General features: G+C 41.5%; 2 protein-coding genes across 6 annotated transcripts in view; both read right to left on the bottom strand.

The window, feature by feature from the left end:
• Positions 1-20,525, bottom strand: part of LOC308090274 (uncharacterized protein) — a 33,830-nt gene extending 13,305 nt beyond the window's left edge. Inside the window, exons 1-29 of one of the 4 annotated variants that reach the window (XM_080435355.1) lie at positions 20,344-20,525; positions 17,376-17,503; positions 16,995-17,145; positions 16,509-16,611; positions 15,736-15,916; positions 15,065-15,272; positions 14,585-14,701; positions 13,361-13,445; positions 13,007-13,157; positions 12,581-12,713; positions 12,301-12,482; positions 12,001-12,062; positions 10,657-10,779; positions 9,565-9,655; positions 7,708-7,797; positions 7,165-7,305; positions 6,293-6,397; positions 5,725-5,821; positions 5,474-5,597; positions 5,151-5,207; positions 4,521-4,667; positions 4,230-4,420; positions 3,830-3,974; positions 3,073-3,204; positions 2,470-2,617; positions 2,024-2,168; positions 1,534-1,629; positions 1,019-1,163; positions 276-515 (exon numbers count right to left, since the gene is read on the bottom strand). In XM_080435355.1, the coding sequence (XP_080291481.1) occupies positions 276-515; positions 1,019-1,163; positions 1,534-1,629; positions 2,024-2,168; positions 2,470-2,617; positions 3,073-3,204; positions 3,830-3,974; positions 4,230-4,420; positions 4,521-4,667; positions 5,151-5,207; positions 5,474-5,597; positions 5,725-5,821; positions 6,293-6,397; positions 7,165-7,305; positions 7,708-7,797; positions 9,565-9,655; positions 10,657-10,779; positions 12,001-12,062; positions 12,301-12,482; positions 12,581-12,713; positions 13,007-13,157; positions 13,361-13,445; positions 14,585-14,701; positions 15,065-15,272; positions 15,736-15,916; positions 16,509-16,611; positions 16,995-17,145; positions 17,376-17,496 (3,711 nt within the window). In that variant the 5' untranslated portion in view covers positions 17,497-17,503; positions 20,344-20,525. Of the gene's footprint in view, positions 1-275; positions 516-1,018; positions 1,164-1,533; positions 1,630-2,023; positions 2,169-2,469; positions 2,618-3,072; positions 3,205-3,829; positions 3,975-4,229; positions 4,421-4,520; positions 4,668-5,150; positions 5,208-5,473; positions 5,598-5,724; positions 5,822-6,292; positions 6,398-7,164; positions 7,306-7,707; positions 7,798-9,564; positions 9,656-10,656; positions 10,780-12,000; positions 12,063-12,300; positions 12,483-12,580; positions 12,714-13,006; positions 13,158-13,360; positions 13,446-14,584; positions 14,702-15,064; positions 15,273-15,735; positions 15,917-16,508; positions 16,612-16,994; positions 17,146-17,375; positions 17,504-20,323 lie in introns of all 4 variants that reach the window. The other 3 variants (XM_080435356.1, XM_080435357.1, XM_080435358.1) reach the window with 3 other exon arrangements.
• Positions 20,526-23,399: 2,874 nt separating this feature from the next.
• Positions 23,400-27,111, bottom strand: part of LOC308091445 (uncharacterized protein) — a 37,223-nt gene continuing 33,511 nt past the window's right edge. For both annotated transcript variants that reach the window (XM_080437069.1, XM_080437068.1), the window contains exons 37-42: positions 27,007-27,082; positions 26,747-26,797; positions 25,913-26,154; positions 25,304-25,540; positions 24,307-24,395; positions 23,400-24,216 (exon numbers count right to left, since the gene is read on the bottom strand). In XM_080437069.1, coding sequence (XP_080293195.1) covers positions 24,081-24,216; positions 24,307-24,395; positions 25,304-25,540; positions 25,913-26,154; positions 26,747-26,797; positions 27,007-27,082 — 831 coding nt within the window. In that variant the 3' untranslated portion in view covers positions 23,400-24,080. The remainder of the gene's footprint in view (positions 24,217-24,306; positions 24,396-25,303; positions 25,541-25,912; positions 26,155-26,746; positions 26,798-27,006; positions 27,083-27,111) is intronic.

The raw sequence follows: 27,111 nt of genomic DNA on the forward strand, positions 1-27,111 counted from the left end.
TTGTCCATTCTAAAATAGCTGATCTACAAGCTCAGAGATTGTAGATCTGTTAAATCTGTTATTTTCACACACAAATAAAGATTTAACAAATTTCTAACAATACAAGTTTCTCTTTTGAGATTGGGGAAGTGCATATCAATTTGGGGGTCTAGTCATTGACATGAAAATATTTGAGAACCAATGTTATGTGTTTAATTCCTGTGTGACAGTGCAGGGCTTTGTGCTCAGCATACCTACCCTGGGTAAATAAAGCTAAAAAAAAGAAGCTCTCTCACCCCATTGCTCCAGTGCATGCTATGCTTCAGTTCAGACGTTTCAGTTGTTTCAGTGTGTTCTATGAAGGTGATGCGGCTCTCCTTGCTGCGCGGAGGAGGGGGGGTGTTGGAGCGGGCTGGGGAGGCGGTAGGGGAGGGACCAGGAGAGGGGGCGGGGGAGGGCCTTAAACTGCTACGCAGGATGGACTGAGGAGTGAAGGCCGGGAACACTGGACGATCTGCACATAGAGCCCTGGCACGCTGAGAGTGTACACACAAACACAATTATTGTAGGGCTCATGCCCAAGTTGTCACAATCACATTTGTAAAGACTGCAAACGTAATACAAGTTATTTTTATGTTGAAATTCTCTACTCTCTTTCCTGAGATTTTTTTTTTGACGATGCATCATGCAATCAGAGGCATTCTAAAATAAATTACAGACAATAAAATTTAATAGATTCATTTTACAGTGGTCCCACCGCCCATCAGACAGTCTAAGTGTCAGTTGTAGCAAGAATAGTTGGTGGTCCGTTGGCAGTGCCCAAAAAACTTGACATCCCTTTCACTAAAATGCCATGGTTAAAGTTCAGGAGGCAGAAATGTATTCAGAAGATCATGGCATATATGCCAACACAGCTGTGAATGCCATTTCATAGAGACTTCAAGATTTAAAATGGATCAGAAGGTGCAATGTCAAGATCAAGACCTGTTAAATATTAACGCATGTGAAAGTCAAAGAACCAACCAAAATGCAGTCTCACCTTGACCACCTGTGGTGTCTGCAGCAGCCTAAGTTCAGGAGCTTTACTGATGCTCTTATGAGGACCACAGGAGCTGGGAGGTCTTGGCGGGGTGAGGAGGAGACGTGGGGTCTGACAGGAGGGGTGGACCACCAGGTCCAACAGCCTGGACCACAGCAGGACAAGGAAGAAAACTGTTATTAAAGGTTTCAATGTAGCACAAGATAGGATGCCAAAAAGAGTTGGAGAGAGGTGTGGCGGCTCAAAGATGGAGGAACTGACAGGTGTAGGAGACAGAGACAACGGAGGTGATGGAAGAGAGAAGGCGACTGAGCTAGGAGGTGACAGAAATGGAGTAAGTGACAGAGATAGAAGTGATAGAAATATGGAAGTGACAGCTAAAGGTCAGAGATGGAGGAGATGATCCATTTCCTGATTCAGTTCACACAGTTTAAGCATATTTGTTTGTCTCACAGTCACAGTCTCATGAAAAGCTCATTTGAATAGTAATGTTTATGTCCTGTGTGTGTTCGCACCTCGACTTCCTTTTGGCTGTCATGGTGATGGGTGTGCCCAGGAAGGCTTCAGGCAGGGCTAATGAAACAGGCTTAGGGCTAGTGTTCTGGTTGGGACTGGAGGTCAAAACACAGTGTAAGGGGAGGTTAGAATAGCAGACCACATAGAACAGAACACAGCTGAACAGCTAGTTGTTCGCAAATTTCAATTAAAATCAAAATTTATAGATCACAGTCAGTGCATTAAAACCAAATACAATTTACTTTAATGTACAAAAAGTAAAAATGCACATAAGAAAAGTAGGACACAAAAATATTATAATTGATTCATAATAGATAAAACAGACAATAAAATACAGAGAATACATATAAAAACGGTAGGTATCATAAAATAGAAAATGTACTATCAACTTTAGTCAAATAGTCCCTCTTTAAACATGTTGTGACTGGATTCACAATAATATAAATTAAAGACTTTTAAAGAGTTCAAGGTTGGAGGCAGTTTACCCACCTCCTGCCTGGGGAGGACTGAGGTGCCTTGCACAGCCACACCTCCTCTATCTTGGCCATAACATTTTTGAAGAAGCCAGCTCTGGACGTCACACTCTCAGTGGCACAGCGTCTGGCAACAGTCGACAGCGGCTGGGGCCTAGACACTAAAACACAGCATGGAAACATCAAATTCATTTTTTGCTTTATTTAGAGAAGATAAAGACAGGTAATTAAGGACATTGAGGCGGGAAGGACATGCAACACAGGAGTGCACCCGGGAATCGAACGGGGGACTTTGTGATTATGTGGTCGATAAACTAGAAACAGAAGGTAGATGATAAATATCCTGAGCCGTACCGTAACTGACAGAGAATTTCAAGTTTTCGTATTGTAAACCGCACATTACTTTTGTCAGCATTCATATGCTCCATTTGTCTCTCTCAGTAGTTTAAGAGCTCCTCCTACCTTCTCTGTGGATGGTGGAGGGGTGCTGGTAGGGTTTGGATCGTTCCATGGACAACTTCCTCTGGACTCTGGGCAGAACTTTGCCGTACTGCTCCATTATGGCATTCCTGGTGTTGGAGCGCTCCTTCAGCTTGGGGTCCCTCTCATTCTGAACAGCAAGGGAGGGAACGTCAAGGCCATCTTCAGGATTTCAACTTGAGTTTCACTTTCACACATTTTCAATAATCGAACTTCAGAAAAAGTTGTACATCATCAACCCCGAAAAATCCACTGTTACCAACGGACCCTTATGGGTCTACTTTTATACTCTCAATTAGGATTTACTCTCCCAGCTCTCAGTATGAACTGTAAATGAATGGAAATTACTTTCAGAAGTTGAACACACAATTAATTTGTAATAAATGTGCTCATTTTAGTTAGTAGCATTATGTTCATAAACTACAGGGCTCACCAGATGAACATGGTTGGTGAATTATAGTCTGTGATCTCCAACAGTTACTATGTACTAAAACATTGGCAAAATCTCACTTTGAGTGAGAGAGTGAGTTACAAACAACTGTTTGTAGTGTGAGCTCTGTCTGAGTGTGTGTGCATGCAACATACCACCATGTTCATCTTCAGGGTTTGGTTGAGTCGTAGAGCTGGGATGTAGTTGGCCTGCTGCAGGTAGTGAACCATTAACACCTCTCTGTTGTGGAGGCCACCTGTTCCCTGTAGAAACCTCTCTAAACACTCCTACACACACAAACAAACACACACACGTCAGTGACTGATGACTGGGAAATTAATGGCTACATAAGTGTCCAGCTATGAGTTTCATTGCATATTACACTTAGCTGAATTATTTCTACACTTGAAAGAAAAACAAACATATCTCATCTATCTATCGATAGGTCTCCTACCAGTACCAGCCAATCTTTCTTCATAACAGTCCACAGTACGTTGCTGACATATTGTGGAAATAAAACAATATAAATCACATGCACATCAAGTGTCTGACCAATCACACACAATGTTCTGTCATAACTTAGTAACGGCTAGTTTGAAATTCTTGGAGTTGCAAAACCAAACGAAGTTCTGAAAGGCATTGCCAAAGTTCTTATATGACCTCATTTTGTTCTTATTGACCTACTCTAGCTGAACAAAGTTTGGCGTCGGGTGGAGTATGCGGAGCCTTAAGATTATACCTCTGGCTAATGGTAGGATATTGAATTTTTGGGATATTCTTACATCTTTTCTGTGTTGTTTTAAGTGTTATTTTAATGCATTTGTTTCTCCTTTATACTGCAAAAAATAAATTAAATACAAAATAAATTAGCATTCTCTACACTTAACTGCTATTGATCCATTCATATCCTACCTGTTCATTCAAACCCAAGGGTAGTTTGAGAAGTTCCTTTATGAGTCCCAGCTCCTGGCAGCTCTCATACAGAAACCCCATCAGTTCCTCCATGTTGAGTAGACTAGAATGCTGTCGCAGTAAAGACCATGCCTCTACCAGACACCTGGAGAGAGAGAAAGTAGACTTTACATAGACATTTAACTGGGATAATTCACCATGTTAATTTCATGGTTGTCTACTGCAGGTGACAGTGTTTTTGAGGCTGTGGGAAAATTGCATTTTGGCTGGCCTTCTTCTCTGGTAGTAAGCTCAACAATTTGCCTTCGTGAACATACCAAAATTGTATTTGGAAGTCATATTCATGAATCACAGTAGTCTAGTAATGCTAGGGACAACAACACAAACTCCGACCTCTCACCTATTGTGCAGCAGTACAGACAGACAAAGTTTGGCGCGGGGGGTGGAGGAGAGTGCAGGTTTGCTGATGTGGAAGTATCTGAGAGCCGCTGGGTGCTGACCCTGGATCATCAATGCCTGCAGGACTCGATCATGCTGCCAAGTAAACTGGCACGGAGAAGTGGTCGGGTGGAGCAACAGCTCCACTGCACTCTGATCAGTAAAAAGAGAATCAACATGGAGGTCAGTCAGAGGGAGAACTGGACTCTGATCAGTGAACAGAGAGTCAAGATATGCATGCCTGTGTGTGTACCTGGTGGTCGTGATGGTCAAGCAGCCAGAGGCCCTGTACCAGCTTAACTAGTCCAATAGGGATGGCAAATGCGGTGGGAAAGGATTCCACTGACGCACCACCCTTACTGGAGAACGAATACATGACGTCCAGCAACAGATAGATCACCTGGGACCAATGGTTTAAGGCAAATCAATTTTCAATAATTCTGGACATAATGTTGTATCAGTGTCAGCAGCAGAACATGCCTTGTGCACATAATATCAGATAGACCTTAGGGGTCAAATTTGCCAAATATGAACCTAAATACTATCATTCTATTGAAAAGAAAATATTTTTAAAAAAAACGTATAATAAATGTGTCAACCTAGGAGAGAGCAGCTTGATTTTCACATCGTCCTCACAAAGAATGATAGGATTCAGGTTTAAATTAGTGGGCTTTTAAGAACTGGATTCAAATTAAACACAGGTTAGTTAAAGTTACAATCTGTAAGTGTTATGTCTCTCCTGACGGAGAGATGTAACTGCGACAATGTCCGAACTACAATAAAGATGGCGGCACAACTGGCATGAACTGGTGTCGTTATTTCTAAACTGGTGTTGTTATTGTTAAACTGCTGTCATTAACTAGTATTGTTACTGTAAGGATACAATTGCATGTTTTGTAGCTTCCTCGATATTCTCCAGCAGGTAAATGTCCAACAGAGCCTGATGATCAGAGGGGAACGCATGAAAACACATTTATTACACATATCAGCTACAAATATGTAAAGTGACACCAACATCTAATTAGGTTTAAGATTAGTAATTAGGTTACTGATGAACCATAATAAATGACATCATGTTAAAATAGGGTTAAATAATAATACTTTAAATAACCCATTACAAATTACATCAATACATTTAAATAAATTAAAACATCCCCTATACATGACAACACTATGCTCTATTTATGCTCTATTGCAAAAGCTCACATGTAAAGTAGGAGGTGGATATTGTCCTGTTCCACCTTCATCCCTCTTCCACAGCTCCACCAGATGTTCGCCAAATTCACCCACCAGACCATCGATCATCAGACAGTCTGAACACCACCTCCCCCTGAAGAACAAAACCACTTTGACTTAATCTACAATTTTAATTTTGCAACACATCCCTTTAAAAAAAGGTTAATAGAGGATCTAGATGTAAAACTACATGGTTTGTGAATAATGGAAGAGCCACTCACTTAGCGAGTTTGCTGAGCTCCTCTCTACGGATGGTGTAATAGTTATTGATGACTGTGTGGCTGTAGAAAGGTCTGGAGATCTGAAGAGCATCATCACCTTGTGGAGAAGCACCATGACACATTAATTCATGATCAATTGTCTTGGTTCAATCAATACAATTTTTTTTTAACTTTGTTTATTGGGTTTTTCCACAGCAGGATTCAGCATTAAAGACATATGATGATATATACGACAGATTTTGAAAGCAGCATAAAATGACCTGATTACCAATTTACTAAAATATACAATAAATACAGAACTAATCTAACAATCATAGTATAATTGATTGTTACATTACTAATGTAAAGAAACAAGAACAAGTAACCAAGATACTGTAAATATGCATAGTAAGCTAAAATCAAGAAGGGATACGAGGGGAGGGGGTGATGTGGTGATAGTATTTTATTTATTTATCTAGCTTGAATTGTCCTTACTGGCTGTAGAGTGATGATACAACTGCACATGGTACTAAGCAATACATTTCTTTATTGAATAAATGCCCTTTGCAGTAGACAGAAATGTGCTTACCTGACCCCTCGGGCAGGAGACCAGTACGACAGAACCACAGAACCACTTGGGCATAATGGGAGATCAAACTGGAAACCATGTTTTTGTTCATCAGACCCACCAGACCTACACGATTGTAAATATGATTAGATACACAACACAATCATTAATACACACACCGTTGGTTAAATACACAACTTGTACGTAAATATACACATCCAGTGGTTAGATACAGGATACACCTATGAGGGCTGCTCAAAAAAACAAGTTCAGCTGTGAGGGCAGTGCCTGGACCTGGTGGTCAATCAGAGAAAGTTTACTTTGAAAGCATTCAAATTAGTGTGCCGATTTCATCTATTTTCTCCTAAGTCATTTTGTTAACCAGAACCCGTTTACTGGGATATGTGTGCATTTTCTTGATTGCAAACAGTCAATCAGGCCTTTAATAAATACGTCGCAGTTACACTGGAGGAGAAAACCACCGCTTGCTGTGGTAAAATGGTTTCTATACCATGCGAATGCTCCTTCACACATCTATTACAGAATTGACAGGAGAATATATATATATATATATATATATACACGTATGTATATATTATATTTAAAAAACATTCCTGTGACACCATACCCTCCATGTTCACCCGATCGTACCCTGTGGGATGGCTTTTCGATTCCCCCCAAAAATCTAAATTAAGCTGAATGGAAAAACCATACATAATAATATGACAGCAGAACTTAGAAACTTCACAGTTGAAGACATCCAGCATCGTTTATGAAAGTGGCAGGCATGTAGGAACAAATGCATATCATCTGGGGTAATTACTTTGAAGGAATATTCTTAAATAAATGCTACACCTTCAAACTCTAGGATCAGCCCTCAAATGTGTGTGTACCTCTCTGTGTGAGCTCGTGAGCTTCATGAAGCAGACATTGGAAGATAGTGCTGAGGTTTCCAAGTAGCCTCTGGCTGTGCTGGAGAAGCTGCAGGGTCTGTGGGTCAGTGAAGTTTGATGAGCTGTCAAACAGTGGAGCACCTGAGGAACACACAAACACCCCTTGAGTTACATGCACTGGAGAGAACAAAGAGATGATGTTTATGAATTCTCCTTATTTGTAAAATCATAAAAAATGAAAGTTTTTAACTAAGCCATGATGGCTAACTAAATGCTATACATTTATTACATGGATTGAGGGCGATTGTACAGTTCTACAGTTTTTTCCCCAACAGCAGATCTGTTTATATTGCAATGAAAGCATATCCTTTTAAGTCAATAAATCTTTTCAATAAATATTGTCTGTCAAATTATTGATTTTGTTCATGAATACAAATATAGTGCTTTGCGACAGTCCTGCATCACCCTGTCAGGGTTCATTTTCCAATAATAACCAATTTAGTAGTACACATTATCTCTTACTTAAAATATACTAAGACTTACAGATTCCGTCCAGTTCCTCTTTGGCAGAGACTACTTTATTCCAAGCCCACTCGAGTATGTAGCGTAGGTTCATGGCTGAGCCTGGTTGCTCTTCGGGAAGACAGACAGACAGAGAGGTTAGACTGATCTGGGGTCTGCATGGGGTAAGTATTTCAGTCAGATGCCATTAATGAAGATTCCAGCTCATAATGTTACTTAAAATGAGTTACAAAGTCAGTGGGTCTCCTTCACAAATGTCAGACTCAAGAAACGCATGCCTACACATGAATACCAGTCATTCATAAATTGTAAGCGCATACCTGTCTGAATTATTTGCCAGTTTAATTGCCCATTTAACACAATTAAAGGCATGTACTGTAGACTGAAGGATTGTGTGCAACAAGAGGAAAGCCTAGTTATACTGTGTACTATATGGAATATAGTTCTATATTTTGCATAGAAAATGATGCACATAATGCACGTAATGATATTAATGAGATTAACTGACTTGGACAGGTGGAAAACTATAGCTAAACTTTTGCAGAGTGCCCCATTATTTTACCGGGGTTACACACCATCTGATAGTTATAAGCCACTTTCAGACATGCACTGTATTATGGACCAAACAGAGTTCAAACGGATGAACGCAACATTCTGGATCAGTAGGATCGGACATGCAACGGATTTTATGCGGGCAAGTTCCTTGACTTAAGTCCCAGTAATGTCCGATTTGGCTCAAACTGCTCTATATCTGAATGCACCCAGTGATATGTCCAGTGAATTTACATTCAGCGAATGGCCGTGTTGATTACACTTCCATTGTCGACGAGGGGAGCCTCCCCTCCTCCCGCGGTGTTTGGAGAGAGATACAGTAGTTAACTAAATCCATGCACTTTTTTTTATTTACGTTTGAGTTATTAAATATTCACCGATCAAACTTCCATGAAATGGCTCATTAAAGCGAAACAAAACATGAAAGTCTCTTTAGTAATTGTAGACAGAGAGCTACACGTGCACTTGTCTGTACATAAAGACCAATGTTATTTTTCCAGTTCGTAGGACGGGCGGCTCGTTTGGTCGTAGCGTAAAAGTAAAGAAAAGTATTGGATTTGATTACTCAGAACTCCCTCACGCTGTTATATTTAAGTGGGAGTAGCTACTAGCTAATGTGTGCGTCTACTACCCAGACCCCAACCCTCACCTTATCAAACGGAGTATTTACCTTTATTTGTGTGAATGCATCTTGAACGGACAGTCTCCTGTTGCATGCTACATATGTGAAAGGCCAACACCGGACAATGTCCCGACCTGATTACCCGGACATTTTCCAATGTTTATGTCTGAAAGTGGCTATACATGAATGTTGTCTTGTCAGACATGAAATAATGACTCATGTAACCTACTAGACCAGTACATTAATCCCACTAGTGTTTCAGTAGTGCAAGCATAAAAAAATACAGCTTGCAGTGACAGCGCGCTCAAGCATGGATGTACACTCCAAGCTGGTTGAAAAGGTTAGAATAAAGATACAAGGATTCGACAGTGATGCCACTGTCATGTGACATTGCGACACAAGTGTTTCAGACTCAACGGCTATGCAGCGGCGTATCAAACACAGTCAGTGTGGCGTGTGCACTGCTATGGTTGAAGCAGAGTGTTATACCTCACTGAAATGAATAGAATATAATAATGACATTGAAAATCAAACAAACCACAGTTTGCTTTGAAAAATGGAAAACAATTATGTCAAGTATACTGTCACTCGTGGTCAATGGGCTAAATATGCCAGACCACCAGTATGGTCCTTATGTCACAAACAGGCTTAGAAATGCGTGTTTCTATGTGTACCCCTGAGCTTGTAAGTGTGTGTCGGCTAACCTTCTGCCGTCCACTGTTTAATACAACCAGTAATCAGTCCAAGAGAGCTGGTCTCCACCGCTGTAGACAAGATGGCATCCAACTGCTCTTCCTAACAGGGAACACAAAGTCATAATTGGAGGGTTGATATGAAACTATGCACACTAACTATATTGTGTAGTTGTACACAAGTATGGTGTGGCTATAATGAGTTATGTTAATCAGCTGTATGAATGTGTGTGTGTGTGTGTGTGTGTGTGTGTGTGTGTGTGTGTGTGTGTGTGTGTGTGTGTGTGTGTGTGTGCGCTCGTGCGTGTGTGGGTATACCTGAGAGAAGCTGTGTGTATGTGTGTGTGATAGAGATGCGCGGATGGGCATTTTTTTCACCCTAATCCACACGTACACATTCATTATCCATCCGCCATCAAACCGCATTAATTATATTATCCTATTTATAGATCTGCACCGACCGCATGTCAAATAATTATTATTTCCCTGACGTTAGTTTCCTTAGTTGTGAAATCACAGAAATGCATTGTTTAACGAATGATTGGGACTTCCCCGTCTTTTCTTCCTTCTCCTTTTTCCGTGCAGTGCTTACCTACTTTTCATAACAAAATGCCTCAAATCTTGAATGCAATGTCCGATTGCCGTGAAAGGCCTAAGAATAAATGGTACCCTTTTCACATTGGCCTATCATAGCGCCACCAGGAGGCCACAATAACGTACCTGACCTGGCGGAGACCTGTGCTCCGAGGAGCACTTTATCTAGTTTTATTATGTTTTCAGTCCTCCGTTAAGTTTCTCTCTCACTATAGCAGCGTTTGCGTCCACTGTTGTCGTTTTGAAGTGGAAGGACCCCTTGCCGGGAAAACACGTGTAGTAGGCGGACAATTTGTGCCTGATGGAAAATTACGTAATATTAAAATACTACAAACGCACGCACGCCGAGATTTCATGCTTTTTAAAAGCCGTTCTAGGCCTATAGATAGATTATTTCCGGCATTATTTCACCCACGGTTTATCCAATATTAATTAAGAATTATATTTCATTGACCCAAATCTGCAATAGTGTGCACACCTGTGAGAAGCTGTGTGTGTGTGTGTGTGTACCTGAGAGGATGGCTGTGTATCAGCCAGGTGTGATCCAAGCAGTCCAGACCTGAGGCAGAGAGAGTAACTACTGGAGATGACGTCACTCGAACACGGAGCAGCTTTCTTTAAAAAACTTAGGGTCTGAAATACAACAGAAACACATTATAATGATAATGAAAGAAAATCAACATCAAACATCACTCACCCAGAAAACTTAGGTTAGGATTTAGAAGGCGTTTTTAGAATTGGCCTCAGGTCTAAATGGGTTATACAACATGGCACCTTGTACCTTGGCTACTTTAACTTGAATGAATGAATGAATGAATTTAACTAGAACTCAGCTGACAGGTCAGAAAGGGCCCACAACAAAATACGATCTGTGGACAGACACGAGTGCTTGCTAAAACTACTAGGCTTGGGCATAATGGTATACCAACAGGGTATTTAGAAATCCTGATGGTATGATCTTCTTCACTCTTTCTAAAAAACCCAGTGTGAAGTGGGCGGTGTTGATTTTTGGAAGTGCATAATCCTATTTATAGGTTATTAATGTCATCATGTGTCTCGCTAGCCAATCACAGTGCTGAATAGAGTCAGCCAATAGAGTCAGCCAATCACAGTACAGGAAAGTGGGCCAAGTGGGCCAATCACAGTGCAGGAAACTAATACTAATGAGGTGTCCCAACCCCACTTATAGGGGCGGCTACACCGCCCAAAAACTGATATGGAGATTCTGTATTAAACGATGTATTGGTATTGTAGTGCACAGCATGCACCATCGGAAGGCAGTTTGAGATGAGCTGAGGAATATGATGACCTGGGGATAAATGCTTTTGCAAATTTTTTATTGGTATTTTCAGTGTGCCGCGACCACCACACAACATCATCTCCGTTCAGCACACTGATGTGGCATTATTCGCGACGGCAAAAAGTGTCCAAATTGTGGTTATATTTACAATTTCTTCTTTTTTTTTACACAAATACACAACATACCCTGGTACAAAGTCAGGAAGGTATGAAAAAAATCACACCCAGTGTGAAGTGGGCGGTATGGTCACAGTGGTCATCACAGTGATGGAAGTTCACTTAAAGAAAAGTAATATTGTGGACCAACCATTGTGCAGTGTCCTATTTATACGGCTATGCACATGTGTCATGTTTCACTAGCCAATCACAGTCCTGAATAGACTGTGATTGGCCAATCACGGTGCAGGGTTAGGGGGGTACACTGGTGGCCAATCACAGCGCAGGGTTGGGGGGGTGCAATTTACAAACCTCACATATAGGGGCAGTTTCACCGCCCAAAAATGTATACCGCACAAGCCAATTACAACACCATTCATTTAGATTCAAGAGACTTACTTCCTTCTGGTAACCAGAACAGGTTAAGTGAACAATTCCAGAGTTGAACAGACAGGTAGCATCTGGAATACACAAGAAATTCATACCAGGATTAACAGGAAAACATACCAGGACATTTGCATTAAACAAAGAAACCCTACCATTTTAACCATTTGTGAGAGAGAAATATAACGTACAGTATATGCATGAGAATGACAGAAATTCAAAGTGATCTACTGGCAGAGAATGGCATGTATGCATATTACAAAAGCATTCTCATCATTTGAATTTCTGTATTCAGACACACACACCTGTCCTTACCAAAGTTGTAAGTAGTGGGGTTAAAGAACTGTTCAGGAGGTGGACATGTGAACGGCAGACCCCTGCTGAGGCTGCGGTCATGAACCAGTACGTCCAGCAGGGGGCGAGATGACACCATCTCTACTGCTGGGTCCAGAGACCATACAGCCAGGTAGGGACAGCTGCGCAGAGACTCCCCCGACCTGTCACACAATACCAACACACACAGATTATAATGCTATTTGATCAGACAGGAAGTCAGAAGGTTCCAGCTGCTGTTTCTTATGGTGGTTCCAGGTACCTCAGAGAGTCGGGCATCTGTGCGTGGTACCAGCGGTTGATGTCAAACACCCCGATGTAGGTGGAGGGGTTCCCCTGACCATAGGGCTTACACTGCCAGGTGAACATAGACACACTGGTGTCTGGCGACGCCGCTGGACACACAAAGACAGAAACATTTTATTTTTTATACAATTTACTAAAAGGTTAGACGGCCAAGAGATTTCAAGAGAATGGAAAATGGACTTGATGCAGACCGTTTTTATTTTGCTTAGCTATATTTTTGCTACAGATACAGTAGGTAGATTAAATACTTTATTGGCAACAGTTTAAAGCACAGTATAACCAATTTAAAAGGGCCAAAATTGTGGGCCATTTTAAAACGAACAAACCGTGGGATATTGCTTTACTATATGATAGATCATCACATTATCTCACACAGGCTAACCTTCGTTCATGCTGTCATCTCGGTCGGGATGAGGTCTGAACTTCTCAATGGTCTGACAGCTCAGCAGGCGGCTGTTTGATGTCTGGACTCTGAGAGGGAATGAGGTTCCACTCAGATCCTGACTGAACCGCTCATCACAATACTCCAGACCCTGGAGGAGAGATGGACAGCGGGAGACAAAATACAGGAAGACAACAGCCAGATGTGTCAGAGTTGTCCACGAAATCTAATTGGAATATATACAATCTGTTGGACATAGTGTCTTTGTTGTGTAAAAACACAACACCTCCTCTTACTTTCACTAACAAATGTAAATAAAACCAGGTCCCTATAGATAAAAGGAGTTCTACTGACCTCATAGAGGATCCTTCCGGAAGATAGACACTTGCGTTCACTGAAGGCTAACTGCAGTAAGTGAAGGCTCAATACATCTCCCTCCCTGGAAGGAAAGAAAAAAAGCTTAAAGGAAAACTCAGTCTCAATAATGCAGATTTACCAAAAGGCCTAGTCATTACACATCTATTCTATTCCACCATTGGTCATACGCAACAGTGTTGATTAAAACAGAACTTGTTAATAGGGATGTCAAGGTATGCAGTGTTACCGGTGTTACATGGTGTGCAGGCACACACACAAGTACGTTACTTGCACAGTTTTATAATTATTTTTAACACATTGAATGCCAATCGCGTAGATCTACGCAAACCTATTTAAAGCCGCAGCGTGCCAATCGCGTAGATCTACGCGAACCGCCGGTTCGCGTTGAGTTGATTTCACCCCAGGTGCACTTTCGGAATTTTTTGATCCATTTCCGGTTTGAAAACCGGAAACAGAATTATTTGGGATCCGGTTTTGCCGATCGCGTCGGCCCTCGTTCTAATGACGAAACTGAAACAGATTTTTCTCCTTGTAGTTTTTTCTCCTCGCATATCACTGTTTAACGTAAACCGATCTAACTACAACCATGGAGCTCCGTTTGACACGTGGTTTTCACTGGTAGATTCAGTGAGATGTCGCCGATGTATACAGACAGTGCACAGCTCAATCTTAAGGATTTTAACAAGGTCTATGGCGACGTGAAAAAAACAAAAAAACAACAATAACACGTTGGCACTGGTGAGTACATTATGAGATTAACGTCTGGCATGGAATGTGTTAATAGACTATAAAATCACTTTATTTCATTTTCGTGTGGTACCCATGTTCTATGCCTCTGTCTCTGCACCTGGGCTGCGAGCTGCAGATTTCACTTACCGGGGGTTGCGGGGGGCTTCCAAAGTTAAGTTGAAAGCTGCATTGAACTCAGTACGACGAGCTTATAATTTCATGAGTACGAGTACTTTATTTTTTGACGCCTAAAGCCTTGTCAGTTTCGAAAGGTTTGGTTTCTGTTTCTGGATCATTGCCAGGCATGTCGAGTAGGACACCTACTGGTTGACAATATTAATGCAGGACGCCCGGCTCACAATTAATGAAAGCAATTAAAGTGGGCTATGCGGTGTTACCGGTGTTGACATGCATTTATTAATTGTTGGGAAATTCCCCACACCGTGACATCCCTACTTGTTAATGACTCACATGTCCTGAGCAGACTGGACAGCCCAGAGGTAGCAACAGTTTCTGGGATCGTTCTCTGGTTCCTGGAAGGTGAAGGCATGGACTGGCACCCTGCCTCCCTCTAGCTGGGCGTGATACCTGAACACACACACACAGAAGGTCACAACACATGTGATTGGCCCCAGTACAAATGCTTTCTATATTTCCTTTTTTTTTTCTTTTACACAAATTACAGTAGTACTCAAAATGAGAGAACTATCAGGTTTGTTTCAGATTTGACAACTGTTCATGTCAATGGTAATTCACTAAACTGATAAAATTGTTGATGTGTGGGAAGTAAGTCATTAAACACTTGAACCCTAGCATCCCTATTCCGGGGCTAACATAAATAGCACATCCGTTTATCCGTTTATATTGTGTTTCTGGGCCAGCGGTTTTGTCGATCCCCGAGACAAAATATACTGTATTAAAAGAAGAACACATAGAAATGTAGAGACTCACTCTCTCTTGAGGGTCTTCATGTTCCAAAGCTGCAGGTGTCCATCAGAGAAGCCCACAGCCAGCTGGTTGGTCCTAGGGATGTACTGCAAAGAGGAAGCTGCTGTACCAGTAGGGCCATTCAGCTGGAGACACAGGTGTTTTCCCTGCCTGCTGCTCACTTCCCTCAACCTGGGGATCTCTGCTGGTGACTTTGGCACCACCTCCAGGTCTGTTAAAGAGAACACAGAGACGTGGTCATACTCGGCAACAATGGGCGCGCTAGTATCCTTACCACTGGTGGAGCGTAACTTTATAATTTACTTATTCTGACTAGAGGAATAACAGTGGCTCTGTTCCACTATCTGAGGAGGATCAACTTTACCCAATTCATGTACTGTATCATGTAGATTAAGTATGCTACTTGTATGGTATGCACATGTACTCTTCATGCCTATTGCATATCTCTGCCCAGCTCATCATTGATTGCATATTTATTATTAGCAAATCTTTTTGAGCTCCAGTGGAAGGTAATGTGTATAAAGTCGGAAATATCAAGTAGGAACTTTCCACATCCGACTTTGTTTTGAATGCAGCATGATGTTTACAGAGACATGGAGTGTGGTGGCATAGTGGCGCACACTGGGGGTTTTAGGAAAATAGCACACTGTGTCCCACACACACAAACTCCTCACCTGAAGCCTCAAGTTCACTCTGACTGCACGACAGGTCATCGAGACAGAGGTCGACCAGCAGAACATGGCCTAGATCCGTTACCACGGCAGCTATGCCAAAGAACCAGCGTAGGCTCTGGTGGAGGTGCTGGGTGGATACGTTGGCTCCACCATAACTCACCAATGGCTCAATGGCTTCAATCTGAACAACAACATGACACAGTAAGACAATTGACAAAATGATGGACTGGCTTCATTCAACTATTCTTAGCTCGGGACCTAAAAAGTATAGGTGTGTAAAATTAAAGGGATATTTCACTTTCAAAAAAAAAATTGGTTTTTTCAATTACTTTTTTCATTTATTTTTAATATATTTTTTGGAAAATGAAAAAAATTAAATACAATAAAAAATGTAAATAAAATAAATGAAAAAAGTAATCGGAAAAACACGGCCCCCTCACGCATTAGGAGGGCAGGGTGCGTCACCAGAACCAAGGACGGGTGTTTTTGATGAATCTAACATGGTTAAAATGGAGTTTGAAGTTACAATGGGTTTGTACAGGAAGGGGGCGTGTCTGATAAAATGAATATCAAATATATAAATAATGAATCAAGCAACTTAAAAACTGTCTGGGGGGCTCACAAAGGCCTGAGTAGATGATAAAATGACCAAAAGTTTTTTTGAAAGTGAAATATCCCTTTAATATGTCCAAAGATATGATTAAAAAGTATATTTTGGATAATTATGAATAGTATACAAAACAGAGGTATCAGAAAGAGCTCCATCCAATTACCCTGCCTGGTATCGCCACAGCTTTGACCACACGAGACAGACCCAAGTCATACAGACACAAGATGCTGCTCTCTGCTTCCTCCAAACCCACCAGCAGACCAAACCTGGAGAGGGATACATATCTATGGAATATCTTTCAGGAGCAACACAATCTGCTATTATCACAAGGGCTTTTTTGGTACATTGAAGCTTCTGGAGCTAATTTTGATTTGAATAACAATTGTTTAAAATGTGCTTTATAGATACAGTTTGACTTGAAACATCCACACTCTTAAGTTTCATTTTCACGTCACCAGGCACTTAAGGCTTTCATGGCCAGAGGTGCTTCTGTTTGTGACGTCATGCACATGGCAGCATGGTCTACTTTTGAGGGGTCAAACATGCAGGTAAACCTTGCTCTAGACAGCTTCGCCTGCCCATGCTGTAAACATGTAAAATATATCAAAACTTAGTGAAACAATTACGTATGCCGAAAAGCATTACCGACCTCTTTTGCCAGCTGAAATCCCTGGCAGCCAGGACGCGAGGCGGGTGTTCACCTCCACCACTGAAGCAGTAAGCAGACAGACGCTCCCCAGTCACAGCATGAACCACCTCCAGCTGAGGGCCACAGGCCAGCCAGGCCATCCCGCTGCGACCTGCAAACACAGAGACACCGAAGACGTGTTTGCATGTATGCATGTAGACCCACCCACCAACTTTTGTGATAATTGTTTAGACATGAATCATGTAACCTGAAACAACCATGCTAAAACTGAAAATGCCAATTTAAATCTGAAGGAATTATGTCATTGGTGTCACTTGAACCAGAGATCAATATACTAAATAAGTTGTTAGTCATAAAACGGATGAAGTGACGTTAGCTTACCAACACTGAAGCGTCCCTGCAGCACAGCGTCAAGAGTGATTTCATCCTCTCCCAAAGCATCAATGGTCACTTGTGGGAAAGGCAGCAGACTGCTGGTGACCTGGGCGGTAAGGTCACGCATCTTCTCACTGCATACAGAAGACATGTGTCACAGACAGTTATAAACATCACTGCATTCACGCAATAAGTGTCACGCATCAGACACATAGCATAGCGCAGCACTCGGTGCCGCACTATGAGCTTGTATATCTGCTATTTTTGAATAGCCAAAGCTAAGTGGATAAAATGATTGTGACACTATGTTAACACATTTTGCTGGGGACCCCCTGGTACGGTGGTACCCCCTCAAGGACCACTGGTGATCCCCGGACCAATGGTTGACAACCACTGAGCTATTGGATAGCAGTGTGTCTCTGGAAGTACAGTGTCTAATTAGCAGCAGTTCTCTCTTTTTTTTCTTGGGAGATTTTAAAACCAATATTTCATTAGCAACAGTCTGCAGTACAACAAGTTTACCTTTCAAGTAGTGACATTTGCGTAATATAACAAAGCCGGTCTGAATTTAAAAAAATCTTAACAATTTCATGCCCATGGCTTTTATGTCCCATCCCAGTCTCTGAGGGAAACCGGTCTATGAAAACAACCCAACATGCCACCTCTTCTATCCAAATCTAGAAGTTCTTTGCAGGCTTTATCTGCTGGGCTTTCCTGGGTCCGACTGCCAGACAATAGCTGCCTTTCAGCTCTGTTGCAGCCCAGTTGTCAGCAGTTTGAACTCAGTTCCCACTTGTAACAGCTGCTAACATATCTGTCCGCAGTATGTGGGCCAGCTTTCGCTGGGTTGGTTAAATGGTTAAACCTCTTATGTTACTGTTTACTCTCCAATGACCCGACATTGAACTACATAAGAGACTAGAGTGGCCTCTATCTTGCAGGGTATACTCAATACTAGATTCCTATATCATGATGATAACAATAAAAAACATATAGGCCTATAAGATCTAATTGACTGTTCATCTTCCACAGATATGAAGATACGATTGGGGTGGTTTATGTTAAGCTAAGGGGCTGTTTAGTTTGACTTAATGCAGTCTGGCTGCCTGGTTTGACACTAATGTTAAACATGCAAGGCCAACTAAACCTCAAGCACTGCCCCCTACCACCACACTGCGAAACTACACCAAGGATTCAAGTAGAAATACCGCGCTCAGGCACGTGTCATGACTTGCACATGTTGACATACATACACTCTGTCAGTCAATGGATGCGATGCACGATCATAATAATACAATCCTTCACTGACGTAGTCACGTAAACAGAAATACAATTATTGACTATTACAACAAACCCACAAAAAAAAACAATGCCTCTCGTATACGATTCTACATACTGTCTAATAGTCTCCCACACAAACATATCAGCTATACATCCAAGATAGTAAGTTAGCTCATGACATCATAGACGCTTGGTGAGGTGTGTGTTAAGAGGCCGTGGGGTGTGTGTGTTATGAGGCCATATGATGATGTTAACAGACAGAATGTGACATTAGTTTGTTAACTCTCACCGTTTTAGACAATTGCCCAAATAAATTATTGGTTGAACGTGATGCAATTACTGTAAAACATGCTTTAAATGTACAGCTCCATTTACTACTTCTTTGCTATTCCATTTAGTTGATTTGAGTGTTTACATGTCACTGCAGGTTGTACTAATCCAGTGCTCTTTTCCACCACGTCACATTATGATCAGAAGTCATCCTAGGTAGTTGGAGTGAGCTGCCAACATTACGATACAACGACACAGTCTGTCAGTGACGTGTGTGGTTTGTATCACAGTTAGTGGTCCTCAAAGTGGATTCTAGGGACTCTCTGGGTTCCTTTAGGGGGTTCTAAATAGACCCTTTACAAGTCTGTAACTCGGAACAGTATACAAATGGAACCAAATGGACCCTAACGGCTCCATTTGATTCCATTTGTATACTGTCAGAGTTAAGGGGAGACCTTGAAATGTTGTTGTATTAGTCTCTGCCAATACACAACATTTATGTCCGTTGGTTGGAGTAACAATCCAAACAAACTGTCTTGTACAGTAAAGGTCATGTGGGATTACCGTGACACAGATACATGTGAAGAACCACCGCTTTTTCATCGACTTGTTTGTATAGTACGATAACCGACAGTTCAGCGAGAAGACTGAACACTACAGTCCACTTGTGGCTGGACATCTTACAGATGAATCATGGGAACCACAGGAATTCACATAGAACTGTTGTGTGTTAGCAATTGATGCTAAGCTAACCAAACAACCGGGCTAACCGTTAGCAGCCAGCCAGCAACTGCTAAGTTTCCAAGTTAATGTTGATGTTAGCAAGTGTAACATTGACGCTGTAGTTTGTGTGTGACATTACTGTTGTTACCGTCTGTCTGTCTGCTGTTGTTGGACAACACTTGACACGAGAATAAGCTGCCGTTAGGGAACATTCGTAGCATTGGTTGGCGTTAGTTGAACTTCATGCTAATGTGTAGTGTTGCCATGTCCGCTTGTTATAAGCGACTTTGGTATTCTTTTTCTGAAAGTTGCATGTAAATATTGGTGGTTGTGGTTTTTGTTGGGCTCGTTTCTAAAGTGTTCTTGCTTATTTGAGCTTTGCTTCCAAATGTTTTTATTATTATTGAACCAGTGGTTCTCAAATATTTTCATGAACGTGTTTTGTGCCCTGGGGAGCATTTGTGTTGTTAGAATGTTTGGAAAATATTCCAAATATCTATTCCATAGATCTCTAAGCTCACAACGCTGAGCTTGATGGCATGTGGGTTTAAAAGTGCTCATGTGGCCTAAGTTGCTTCTTTCGGGCTTGTTTTCCTAGACCTGGTTGCTTATTTCTCTCACAAAACCTGGCAACGCTGATGCTAATGTGATGCAATGTGCGGCTAGCTAGCTGAAGTTACCGCTAGCTGCTGGACATTACCTGTCTCGTCTGTCTGCAGACGTTGGACCGACGGCTTCTATCAGAGCCACCCGTGTTCTTTCTTCCCTTTATGACTTTTCCGACTCCTCCACTTCACTGTCATGCTCCGTTTATGAACACAAAAAGGGCTCTCCCTACCTAGTTGATCTCCAGCGCCATTTCCGCGTAGTGTAAATGCTTGCTGCTCCGTAAGACGCACTTGTTTCAAAGTCCCGCTAACGTTACGCTAGGTCAAAGGCAAGCAGGGATCCAAACAACGCGAGAGTGTGGGCTCCTTGTCTTCTTCTTCTTCTTCTCTGAGCTTTAATGGCGGGTTTGCAACCAACGTGTCTATGTGTACACCGCCACCTACTGTACCGGAGTGTGTAAATACTGTATGTGCAGTGGTTCTCAAAGTGAGGTCCGGGGACCCCCAGGGGTCCTTGGGGGGATTCCAGGGGGTCCCCAGCAAAAGTGGTTAATGTAGCATCACAATCATTTTAACCACTTTATCCATTGATACATTGTCTGTTCAAAAATAGCAGATCTACACAAGATATTTGAAAATGTTTGGAAAACTTTTAATAACTTTGGGTTTTTTTTCAACACAAATCTTCTCTGGGGGGTTCCTGGCATAAAACCTTTGGGGGTTGATGGGGGTCAGCGGCCAAATGTATATACATTTTGGGGTCCTTGGCACGAAAAGGTTTGAGAACCACTGCTGTATGGGCATATAGTTCTTCAGGTTACATTCTAGTTCACTTCAAACACAATTGAAGAGAAAAACTAAATAAAAAATGAAAATAAAGTAATTTAAACCTATATCTTATTAGCCCTGTGTCATTAAGAAAAATGTATTATTCTTCTGTCATTATACCCCATCCCCCTAATATCCCTTCTAAACTGCATGGTCTCTCTAAAACAGTCATGTAACCTGTCATATAAGACTGATTATCTCTCATTTTTAGACTCTCATGTTCATATTTCCTACACCTCAATAGCACATGCTCCACACCACACTCCTCACACAAATCGGATTCACTTCTCGCCATTAAGAACAGAATTGATCTTAGTCCTGTGTGTCCTAGTTTCAACCTTGTCAGCACCGCCTCCTCTCTTCTACACTTTTCATTAAAATATTTTACCTGTATTGAGTTTTGTAGGCAGCCTATAGTACTACTAATATAAGTAGGGTCTTCTTTTGGTACCAGGGCTCCTTGTCTTCATCTTTTTCTTTGGGTTACTGGCGGACTGACGCTTTACAGGAACGCACCGTCGCTACACTCGATCACTACAAGACCAGGGGTCTTCAAAGTTTTTCAGCCCAAGGACCCCTTAGCTGAGAGCGAGATGAAACAGGGACCCCCACTACACTACATATTGTATAAAATTGTGTGGCAGATTATACATAGATAGCTTCATAGACTTGTTTGACAGCACTATCATCAGTGTACATTGTTGTTAGATACATGTTAATGTGTATTTCCAGACATTTAACCACTTTATACCGTCATTACTTGGTGAACTACTTGGTCTGCTCTTTTTTCCCTCTACACCAAACCTTACCTTGCATTATTGTAGATTGGCTATTTTTGGCTTAAGTTCTCCTCAGAATAGGAATGCAAGGGTTTAAGTGGTTCATGTAAAAATATCGTATCACACAAAGATTTGGCGGCCCCCCTGTAGTAACTCTGAGGAACCCCTAAGGGTCCCGGACCCCCTGTTGAAGACCCCTGCACTAGACCCTTTAGTATAGACCTTAAAATACAGATGGAGTTGTTTGGAACTTTCTTACTATAGTTGCTGTAGGACAGTCTTTATATCCCAGCCTCAATTTAAATACAAATTTATAAATGCTTTTTTATATATATATAAATTGTTGTATATTCGATCATGAATCTCAGAATCTATATCTCAGTGGGCCACATACTCAAGATTTATTAAATCTAAACAGCAGCTATTACACCATTGTTGCTGTTTAGACACCACTGAATGATTATTTACAAGTGGACAGTAACAAAGTAGGCTACATTTGCTTGAGTACTGTTATACTGAAGTAATGTACTGCATTACGTAATTCTTTGAATATATGACTTTACTTTAATTAAGCAAGGGGACTTCAACGTTTGTCAGGCTGAGAGAAGCATGGACCCCCAAGTCAGTGTCTGATATGGTATATACAATATATACACGCGTTTTTAAAGTCTTCCATGCAGTTTGATAAGAGAATTTCAAAAGGTAGTTCACCTAACCAATTTATTGTTGACCATTGAGGAAGTATTCCACAGGTTTTTCTTTTTAAGTGACTATACTGTAGGTTGCCTCCAAGTGATACTGCACCTTTGATGGCTTCATAGATTTGTTGGACAGCACCGTCATCAGTGTTGTGCAAATGAGAGTGGTTAAGAGTGTCCTGATATTGGGAGGTCCGTGTTCAATCCCCTGACCGGTCATACCAAAGACTATAAATATGGAACCCAATGCATGCCTCCCTGCTTGGCACTCAACATCCAAGGGTTGGATTGGGGGCAAGTCTCTACAACATACTAGTATTATGTCCAGGGGATGTACTTGTACATCATGGCTGGGGGATGCACTTGTGCATCACTTGTACATGTTACAGAAACAGGAGATGGAAGTTGGTTCCCAAAGATACTTATGTATATGCATTAGTTTCTTTACACATTTAAAATACAAATATGTTCATATCACACACAAAAATGGTAGCCCCTGTGTAGTAACTGAGGACCCCCTAGGCCCTGGGTGTCCGGAGTTAAGCATCGCTTAGACATCAGCTTTTGATTTATAATTCTTATTCCCTTTCTAAAATGGCTCCGCCTCTTGTCTTGTCACATTTTTCAAGGGCACAATCCAAATACTCCACTGCACTGCTCATCCCACAAATGCATGTTCCTCACAAATAGGGCACAATTTAAAAGGGAGATAACCAAGCTTTTCAACAGCATAAAAGTTATTGCCAATAAGTGTTCCAACAGAGAAATAATCTACCCCAAACACAAATTCCCAAACTTTTTGTTTATATAGTTCCAGTTCCAGAGTAGGAAATCAACAAAATACATGTTTAAACACCATTTAATAAAAAAGTAAAACCACACAAGAGTTTTTGATTGACATGATCAAAAAGATATATATATTTTTTAAACATTCATTGTACAAAACAAAGCAGAATGAGAATGCACTCAATAGAGTGCAGATTTCCACAGAGGCCTAATAATTAATTTTTAAGTTTGGCCTGGTGGTGGCACTAGATAGAGGTCATGGGGTCACCAAAACCAACTGGTTTCTTCCTCCTTTTGAGAGGATGAAACTTCAGAGAAATCTAGTCATTATTTTAAGACATGTTGGTCACATACAAGAGGTAATAAAGATAAAGTTAAAAACCGAAAATAATACAGACAGCACTGCATTGACCATTCTGAAACATTTAATGTTTTCATTTATTCCACGATAGTAGATAGAAAGAAAGGAGTACGAGTCTCATTGGCTCAGTTGTGAGTGGCACCGGTTCGACCAGGACTTCCTGCTGACTTCCACCTGTTGCTGATATTTGGTTACGAACTGCGGTGTTGAAGTTTATGGTTGGGTAGAGTTAATCAGATGCATACAATTACATCATTTTGAATTTATCATTTTTGTTTTGATATATATAAAAAAAGAAAAGTGTAATAAAAAAAATAATCGATGAAATTATACCAGCCTGAGGCTAAAACTCAATGCAGAAAACAGGTTGATATAAATTAAGAGTTGTAGCTTATGTGGCTCAGTCTATGATGGTGCAGGTCAGGGGTGCGGTCACTTCTGAATTCTGAAGTCTTGATCTCTTCATCTCCTGCTCGATTAGCCATTAGCTCGATTAGCAATTCTTCTCTTTCCCTGAGACGAGATGCACGTAAACAAACGTCACAAACTCATTTATGATCCAGTCTCTGGATGTAAACATACAGTTGAAACCTCAGCTCTTACCTGTTGCTTATTTGTCGACCTATTAGGAACTTCTCCTCTGCTGTTGCTATGGACACATCGTGCACTCCTGCTAAGGCATAGATGACTGCCTGCACAGGATGACAAAGGGTCGCAACACAACATACTGAGAAGACTTGTAGGAAATGCATGATGAGCATTTAAACCATTGTGTGCTGATGGCACAATTCTTCCCCCATAGACAGTGCCCAAGCTAGCATTTTACACTTATGTGTTGCCTTGGATTGAGACGCCGCCCCAGGACACTACAAAATAAATATACAAGTGGATGTACAGTATATGCTGCAATGTGAATGTATATGCTAGCCTCTGTGGGAGTGTACATATGTACATATTTCAACATATGTGTAATATTTATGTATCCATCTATACTGCTTCTATACACTGTGTATATAGTTTCAAGCTTAATTTAGCTTTTCTTAGTAAATCGTAACCGTCTCTATACATATATTATGCTTGAGCATAATGCTCCAACCTCATCAAGACAAACTCTTCGTATGTGAAAACATATCTGGTAATAAAAAAATCACACCCTGGGTGAAGTGGGCGGTGTGGTCACAGTGGTCATCACAGTGATGGAAGTTCACTTAAAGAAAAGTAATATTGTGGACCAACCATTGTACACCCCTAACTTAAAAAAACCATAAATGTGTTTTTTTTAAGTGCATAGTCCTATTTATAGGGCTATGCACATGTGTCATGTTTCACTAGCCAATCACAGTCCTGAATAGACTGTGATTGGCCAATCACGGTGCAGGGTTAGGGGGGTACACTGGTGGCCAATCACAGCGCAGGGTTGGGGGGGTGCAATCGAATGTCGATGTCCAAACCTCACATATAGGGGCGGTTTCACCGCCCAAAAATATTCCTAATTCTGATTACAGCACAGCTCCTCCATCAAATACATATCAACTACACAAAACTACAGCATAATAAAACCTTTTGTTCAAACCTGTGACCCTGTCAAAGGTGAACTCACCTCCGGTAGCAGCACGTCCAGGACAAAACGGACCTGTTCTATAGAGTTTTCACAGTTTACATTAGCCAGGCAGGGAGCGGTGATCGGGGCCATGTCGAAGACCTCTTTCAGGTATCTGAAGACCTTTTCTACATGGTTGTCATCCTGCAGGTAGGTGGGCACAGGCATTTTCCTATTTTGAATGATGTTAAGAAATGAGTGCAGCCAGGTGGATCGCTGCTGTCCACTGATCACTGCCTGTGGAGAGAGGAGCAAGGCATGAGGGACAGTGATAGAGAGAAGACAAGCCGTACAGACCGTTTAGAGGGTGTTTATAATTTTTAGATGACTGCACACCTTTGACCTTGGCCTCATCACCATTCAAAATTAATACACATGATAGAAATGGCACTTTATCAAACTAAGTAAGTAAGCCACACAGGAACAGGTGGCGCCAATGTGGATCTCAGAGTCCAGCCTGTGACATCAGTCATCTATGACATTAGTCGGCTATAATGTATACGACATACAACTCCAAATTTGGCCAGGGTTAAATCACAAAAGAAAGTAAAACAATATTTCAAAATATGTCAGTATATCCATTTAATAAATCTATACTTCAGTCCATACCAGCAGTCTTTTCTCTACCATGCGTCTGTTAACAATGTAATAAACCAGCTTCTCATTGGCTCGGTTGTAGGCAGCACGGGTTCGATCAGGGAGACGCCTCTTAGACTGCCTTTTGACTTCCTCCTGCTTCTCCTCGGCACTCCTCCCCTCATGATCCTGAAACTCCTCCAGCTTCATCAGGTCACTGGAGATGGTTGGCGTCTCCCCAGAGCCCTGGAGGAAGGTCCTCCTCACTGGATAACCTGGACGAGCAGTAGAGACGAAGAGGACAGTGGTCAGGAGAGGGAAGGATTCATTCAGGGGGGCGGTGTACGAGCGAGGGAGGACAGTGTTCAGGAGGGGGGGGGGGGGGTTTGCAGGGATTTAAGTGTTCAGGAGTGAGGGGGGGGGGCGTGTTTGCAGGGATTTAAGTGTTCAGGAGAGGGAGGGACAATTTTGGAGAGAGGGAGATGTTCAGGACAGGAAGGAGGGAAGTGTTCAGAATACGCAGAAGTTGAGAAGTGTTGGAGAGGGAGAGGTGTTCAGGAGAGAGGGAGGTGTTCAGTACAGGGAGTTGTTGAGGAGAGGGAGGTAGGAGCAGATGCATGAGAAAAGCTGCTGTGCTTAATGTTCAACAACTTCCAAAATAGTAGCAACACACTGCAAAACTGCTACAAAATAGTAGCAACACACTGCAAAACTGCTGCAAATTTATGCAATCAACATTTAGATGGCTACCATTTGCAAGTGTCTGATATGGTGTCTGGTAAGCCAGATAGTTTTTTTGTGGCAAGCAAAACTATCAATAAAGGCATGCGATTGTTCTACAGTGAAAAGCTCTATAAGTGAACTTACTCATATCATGATTGATGTATTCAATGAATGATCCGGTGAAATGTTCACATGCTGTGAAAACACAAATAATATTGAAGGTACTGTAACCTGTACAAATACAAACATACAGTATAAAAATAATACAAACATCAATAATAATATTCAATAAATATAGTAATATAAACATAATACAATTTACAATAATAATATTATTCACAGAAATGTATACTGTAAAACCAAATGGCCTCATTAAGTTTTGCCCAGGAGAAAGAGCTACTTACCAATACGCATTCTATAGTCGCTTATCATGTCCAGGGACCATTTAATGGAAGCATCATACTTCTCCTTGGCGTTACACTGTAATGTTCAGGGTTCAAGGTTTTAAT

Source organism: Gymnoscopelus braueri (genome assembly GCF_963280865.1).
Source record: "Gymnoscopelus braueri genome assembly, chromosome: 1".
Lineage (NCBI taxonomy): Eukaryota > Metazoa > Chordata > Actinopteri > Myctophiformes > Myctophidae > Gymnoscopelus > Gymnoscopelus braueri.